This window comes from Marmota flaviventris, chromosome 9 (genome assembly GCF_047511675.1).
Source record: "Marmota flaviventris isolate mMarFla1 chromosome 9, mMarFla1.hap1, whole genome shotgun sequence".
In the NCBI taxonomy this organism is placed as follows: domain Eukaryota; kingdom Metazoa; phylum Chordata; class Mammalia; order Rodentia; family Sciuridae; genus Marmota; species Marmota flaviventris.
In genome coordinates this window covers 12,974,280-12,981,692 of record NC_092506.1, presented here as the reverse complement: position 1 = coordinate 12,981,692, position 7,413 = coordinate 12,974,280, and the positions used below count along the sequence as shown (strand labels likewise).

Here is a 7,413-nt window from a genome sequence, read left to right as displayed (position 1 = left end):
GCAGGTACGTGGAGGCTGGAAATCCAAGACTGGTTTAGTTTCCTCCAACTGCGAGCCCAAGAGTAAGAGAGAGCTGTCTCTTTTCTCATCATCATTCCACTGTATACTTTTATAGCCACTCAACAAGGAAGAGATGAGACTGAACTATGTGGGCCATCTGGTTTGTGGCCTGGGAAGAAGATTGAAATCAATAACCTGGATATTATATTTGTGTTACCTATTGCTCTTTTACTGACACTGACCTCCCTTTTACCACCTATTATAAATAAATAGCTACTCATAAAATGTCCTGAGAATGAAATATGATCATTACGAGGACAATAGTTGTGGAGGTTACCGTTCCCCTCACTAATCAAGCATTCAATGAATGTTCCCAATTACCTTTCCCTCTACTCCCAAATATGCATGCACACAGCATATAGACATGTCCATTACACACATGCATCTTCTGATAACTCTGTTATTTCCAGTCAATTATTAAAATCACTTGTTGGTTTTATATTTTGAGTACAGTATCTTAAATATATTTTGTCAACTAGTGGAAAGAGAAGGAATGTTTTAAGCTGTGCCAGGTCAGATACAAACATGAACAAATGTATACATAAACTAATGGTTTCCTATTCTCAGATCCGTTCTATTGATCTGCCTCCTGAAATTAATCTCAAAATTACTTGTATAAAATATCTGCATAAAATATCTGCATATCTGCATAAAATCCCCAATGACAATTTCTTTTATGTTAACCTGCACCTCCTTTTCCCCTCTCTCTCCACTTCACATTTTATCCGCAGAGCTTTTATAACTGGAGTAAAACTACAAGTTTTGTCAATGTATGCATAGACAATCCAAGACAAGTACTTGTAAATTTAAAAAAAAAAAAAAACTACCAAAAAATACCTTCTGCCCTTGAGGCCTATTTTTGGTACCAGGAGAGAAAAGAAGCACTTTGTATACAGGGTCATTGATGAATGACCACTGGGCCTGTGTTGGAAGCCACCTCTCTCCCAGTGGGAAGGATTGCAGTGGAGTGGGTATGTAGAGAGATGACGGATCTCCCTTCTCCTCTGTGCTTGCCTCAGATCCCACCCCTCAATCTCCAATAGTCATTCAAATGTAAGCCAAGAGAAGTAAGAAAACTCAGAAAATTGCAACACATTGAACAGTTATTTTGACTGTTATAATATACTTATATTTGGCCAAGAAGGTCCTGGTAGGTGACACACATCTCTGATCCTCCCTGAATACTAGAAGACAGACACATTGAGCCAAGACTCAATCACATGAGAGTCCTTCTCAGTCTTTCTTAGTCTATAACCCCTTCAAGGAGCTTTATTAAATATGCTTTCTGAATTGTCCCAAAATTTAATACCAAAGATATAGCATGCATCTTTTTATGTACTGAGGCCCTTTTAAAGGCCACACGTCATTGAAAAAGCCAAGATATTTTTGCTTTCACCAAGAACCGGTTGTCCCTTTGGACATACTGTCCCCATTGAGAATTAATAATAATGTCACATTACATGTTTCTTAGACCAATGTTTCCTTAAAATCCAGAGAATCACAAGGTAGATTTATGTCTTCTGGGGCCTTGTAAAAATTTGGAAAGTAGAGAAATGTGAACATCTGTGTGTGTGTGTGTGTGTATGTGTGTGGACTTGCTTGCAGTAACCGTTTGGAAACTGTTAACTACCTCCCTCTGGAACTGACTCTCAGAAGAATGTCCACTCCATTTCCACACTCACTTCCAAATCCCCTTTGCTAATTCTTACATTAGGCTTAGACCTGAGAGAATAGAGCACGTGGCAGGGACAGGTGGGAGCAGGCAGAAGAGTCATGATGATGTGGCTCCCTGAGTCTGCCTTCCCAAGGTGAAGAGGTGCCACTGAAATCTGGTAGAACTACTCTTCATAAGTACTTCACCCTCAAACACAAGAGTTCCCCTCCATCATGTGCACCGGTTGGACACTGAAGAATGTGGGTAAGGAGACTGGACACTCGGGGTCTGAGATATTATTAGATATTATAGTATCTAATATTATAGATATTATACATGAATATCATGAGCACTAAAATGTGACAGATATCTTAAGACTCTGCAGAAATAGTGGAAAACTTTAACACAGGCTATAGAGAAGTAGATGTCAAATATTGGGAAGTGAAAAATGTCTTCTAAAGAAGAAGCCACAGAGATGGGGTCAGCACAGTAAAAGAGAAGGCAGATTTTGATAGGAAAATTGAGACAGTATTACTTTATGTATGTATATGACTGCATGACCAATGTGATTCTACAACACGTACACTCAGAAAAATGAGGAATTATATCCCATCTGTGAAAAAAAAACAAAATGAGTTACATAAAAAGAAAAGATTTTGTTCCAGTTTAGAATTTGTCTGCAGGGATCATGAAGCCTCTGTCTACAAAATACATGTTTCTTTAAAAAAAAATCCAAGTTCCCTTAAAACCCATGGAGGTTTCAAAGGCTACTCTATAGGCATACTATGCTCAGGGCTCACCAAGTCACCTTTCCCTTTCATCTAGAGATAGCTCTATTCTCAAACCCACAGACCCAGTCCTAAAGCCTTTGTTTCACTTGGTAAATTTACGCAGATTCATTCAAACAAAAATAAGCAAGTTGGTTCAAAGAAAACCAACTGTTCTTTTATAGAGCAGTATCTTACATTTTGCAAACATCTTCATAATGCTTTGTGTTCGGCAAGGAAGATGTTTTTCAGAAAGGGAAAGGAACCAATTTAATTGAAAGTCTACTACAGGTCAGGTATTTCATAAACATTGTCATATTTCCTCCTTATGTCACCTAGTAAAGTAAGGATTGTGCTTCCCGACTTATGGAGGGAAGTGAAGGATTTGTTCCAGGTAACAAAGGAGCAAGAGTCAGAATTCCAACCCAGCTGTGCCCTTTCAAAGCTCTTCACATTGTCCAACACTCCCTCACAATGAATGGCTCCCAAGTGTCACAACTGAGGTTCTGAGGTACAGAGAGGCAAAGCAGATACCTCAAAGCCAACGAGCTAATTTATAGCCTGCATCAGGAAAAAAAGAATAAAAATTAAAATTCCCTGGCATCCCTGAGACCCAATCAAAAATATAAGCAGAATAGATTCCTCGTCTGTGCTTGTTCTAATCTTTCTCATCCAGACTCCAATGTCAATGTTTAAAATTCATGAGATTCATTTATTACCCAGGTTTATTCATTAATTTGAAAAGCATGTATTGAACCCTCACACGTGCCTCAGACTAGGCAAACCTTTGACAACATTAGGATAGACAACACTTTGAACAGACTGGAGGAATCTGGAGTCTAATAGGGAAATGACACTGAATTAAATAGTGCTAGGCATATAAGAAGTCAGTCACAGTAAATTGTCACAGGTAGCAGAAGAGAAGTGGGTTCGGGGAATAAAAAAGGAATACCCAGACGGGATCTAGTTAAGGGGTGTCATGAAAATTTTCACAGAGGAAAACACCATGAACTTGAATATGAACATGGGTGTTTGCCAAGGCAGATAAAATGAGAGTCTGAAAGTGGGCAGGAGACGGTGGACAGAGGGAGCCAGAGGAACACAGATTCAAAGGAGTAGACTGCAAAAAGTTGCATGAAGTTTGAGCCATTAAAACCGAAAATCAAAAGAAACAGGTCAAAGATGGAGGAAATTCAGGAATGCTCTTATAAAAGAAGTTAACCTTGGTTCAGCAGGCAACAGCGAACCATTGAAAATTCTCAAATAAAGGAATAAAGTGATCCATTTATGGCATCAAGGTATTTCTGGAAACAACAGAGAGGATGGATTAAAGATGTAGACCCAGGAAAAGGAGACCAGTTAGGGAACTCCCACTCTAGTCTAAAGAGAGAATATAAGGGTTTAACTGAGGATAAAGAAGAAGGAACAAATCAAGACAAGTGTTAATTTTGCACGGGATCCTGGTTCTTTGCAACGTGAGTAGCTCAGGGCAAGTCTCTTGTATGAACTGTGCCACCTGTCAGTACAGACGGTGGAGACGACTGTGCCTCACATCTGAATGAACCGGAGAATAAGACAAGTAGCCTCAGTGTGTTTATCTACTTGGTTTCTCAAGGTTATCATCCTCCAAAGCTTACTTTGACACAGTCCACGCACGATGCCTCCCAGATGGACACTGACCTGGGAGCTTTCTATCTGCGATGGTGACAGACGACTCAGACAGATGCTCAGGCTGAGCGTGGCTTTTTTTCTCTGAGTTAACTTATGTGATGCTGCCACTCTCCTAAGTCTCCTCAAGAAATTCTTGAAGTGACATGCATATAAAATGCCCTGGGCTGAAAGTCAAAGACTGATGTCACCATTAGTTTGCTATCTTGTTCTCTATATGTCACTGAAGCCACAAGAGATCTCTCCAAACTGACTCAAATGGAGGAATAAAAGGGATTTATGATTCTCTCTGCTGCATCTGCCCCTTCCTCCCCACCCAAGAGTTCATAATACGTAAATGTACATGCTTCGTGGGCAGTTTGGGAGGGGCAGTGTTTGTTTCCATGTTGAGCTGGAGTGAATGGGCAGATCTGCACTGGGCCAGGAAAGGCAAGTCCAAGGCTGAACAGACACAGCTTACCATAGATAGGAGGGGAGCGGAAGGAAGCCTATCTTGACCTGACTGCCTATCTCACTGATATTCTTGCATTTCATGTCATTCCTCCATATCTGCATGCAACTTTCTTCATGAATAGAGCTGTCTGCCTCCTCTCTCTAACCATCCATCTCATCTTCTTTGTGTTAAACCATTTATGTAAACAACTGAGTAGCCATGAAATGAAATAAAAAGCAAAGAGAAGAGACGTCATTTGCACGACATATTATGTGAAGCTCATAGAAGGGCACTGGCATAAACTTCTACTGTGATTGAGAAAGAAAATTGAAGGAGTGGTGAAATCCACCATTAAAATGTATTTAAGGGCTGGGATTGTGGCTCAGTGGTAGAGGGTTTGCCTAGCATGTGTGAGGCACTGAGTTTGAGTCTCAGCACTGCATATAAATAAATAAATAATGGTCCATCAACAACTACAATTTTTTAAAAAATTTAAATTTTTTAAGGGCTAGGGATATAGCTCAGTTGGTAGAGTGCTTGCCTAGCATGCAGAAGGCCCTGGGTTCAATCCCCAGCACCACAAAAAAAAAAAAAAAGTTATTTTAAGACTTTTTTGTAAAAATTATTCTTTGATTTATGCATCTGAAATTGGCAGGCAGTGTGGGATAGTAGAAAGATCCTAGAATGAAGAGTCAGGAGGAAATTTGTCTTATTTTTTTCTCCTTCACTGATTTTCTCTATGGCCTTAGAAAATTGATTTACTCTTACTGTGTTCGGTTCTGGTATTACGGAAGTGGGAATAATAGTGTCTTTCCTCAGACCACAGAGGGATGCTATTGTATTTCAGAATGCAGTTACTTTTTAAAAACTATCATGTGCTTTTCAAAAGGATCCCCATCATGTTGTTGGTGGGTGTTATTTCATTCCAATGGCTTTTAAGCCATAGAAAGAAAATAGAAAGTGCATCAAATCGGAGCCGCTCTGATTCAGGAAGATTCAGGAAACCCAGAGCCCCTTCCACAAGGCCTTTCTTCAGGTTCCTTCCTTAGTAAATTCCAGAAGTTGGTTTTAGCAGAACCATGGGCCCCCTCCCTCCTAGTACAGCAAGAAAACAAGAGATCTACTCCAAACCATGACGTGCACTAACCACGGAGCTAAGGGGAGGGGAAGCAAGTGATTTTCCCAGGTGATACAGCCAGTTCCGGAGGACATGGGGCAATGACAAAACCAGACGTATATGCATGCTCTGTTTCTGTGTAAGAGATAAACCATGCTTGATTTCACCATCTCATTAATATTTCCTTCAAAGGTGTCCATGGAGGAAAAAGCATCATTCAATGGCTCTGAAAAATCACACCAGGGTGACTGAATTTATTTTTCAAGGATTGACCCAGTCCCGAGAGCTGAGCTTGCTCTTATTTTTCTTTTTATCTATAGTTTACACAACAACTGTGTTAGCAAATGTAGCCATCATGGTCACTGTGACCTGGGAATCCCGCCTTCACACCCCCATGTACTTCCTGCTCCGCAATCTCTCTGTCTTGGACATCTGCTTCTCCTCCATCACGGCTCCTAAGGTCTTGGTGGACCTTCTGTCAAGGAGAAAGGCCATCTCCTTCAATGGGTGCATCACCCAGATGTTCTTCTTCCACCTCCTTGGTGGGGCAGATATTTTCTCCCTCTCTGTCATGGCGTTTGACCGCTACATGGCCATCTCCAAGCCCCTGCACTACGTGACCATCATGAGTAGGGGGAGATGCACTGCCCTCATCGTGGCCTCCTGGGTGGGGGGCTTCGTCCACTCCATCATGCAGATCTCCCTCTTGCTCCCGCTGCCCTTCTGTGGACCCAATGTTGTTGATGGCTTCTACTGTGACGTCCCCCAGGTCCTCAAACTCGCCTGCACTGACACTTTTGTTCTGGAGCTCCTGATGATTTCCAACAATGGCCTGGTCACTACCCTGTGGTTTGTCCTTCTCCTTGTGTCCTACACAATCATCCTGACCATGCTGAGGTCACACACTGGAGAGGGAAGGAGGAAAGCTATCTCCACCTGCACAGCCCACATCACTGTGGTGACCCTGCATTTTGTGCCCTGCATCTATGTCTATGCCCGACCCTTCACTGCCCTCCCCATGGACAGAGCTGTCTCCATCACCTTCACTGTCATCATCCCTGTCCTGAACCCCATGATCTACACCCTGAGGAACCAGGAGATGAAGTCAGCCATGAGGAGACTAAAGAAAAGACTCTTGCTCTCTGAAAGAGAATAGCCTACTTATTGGTTGCAGACCAAGGTGGGAGTAACATCACTGAATTCTTTTCTTACAATAGTAGCTATTGAAGGTTGAGACTCAGCCACACACAGATTAACTTTAGCAGAGTATTGCACACACACAAAGGATCAGTGACTTGGAACACTGGTTTTAAAAAATATATATATACCAGTAGAAAGTTTAACAGGAAAAATGCAGCCCTTGAAGACCAACTGACAACAAGCAGGTCATAATCCTGAAATATAAGAGGAGTTCTTGGTGTTAAGGCAATGGGATAAAGGTTAGTGTTGTGATGATGTTCAGGCAGTGCTACAACTGTCTCAACATAGTAAGGCTCCAGCAGCTAGCTCCCAGTTCTTCACTAGTAATTCTGTAGCTACTTCTAAGCACTTAATATGTACCCAACACTGTTGGAAAAATTCTTCTCTATCACTTGTGCTTTGTCAGTAAGTTTGGAGTCCTTTTTAAAATTAACTCACCTATGACATGTACTAGCACAAGCCCCAGAACCATTTGGTTAAACAATCCTAACTCTTAAGGATTTCCTATGGTCTT

At 41.4% G+C, this 7,413-nt stretch overlaps 1 protein-coding gene across 1 annotated transcript; it reads left to right on the top strand.

The window, feature by feature from the left end:
• The first annotated feature begins 5,919 nt into the window (after window positions 1–5,919).
• Window positions 5,920–6,855, top strand: LOC114100055 (olfactory receptor 4D9-like). The gene has a single exon (XM_027944658.2). The coding sequence runs from the start codon at window positions 5,920–5,922 to the stop codon at window positions 6,853–6,855; it is 936 nt and encodes a 311-aa protein (XP_027800459.2).
• The last annotated feature ends 558 nt before the right edge of the window (window positions 6,856–7,413 follow it).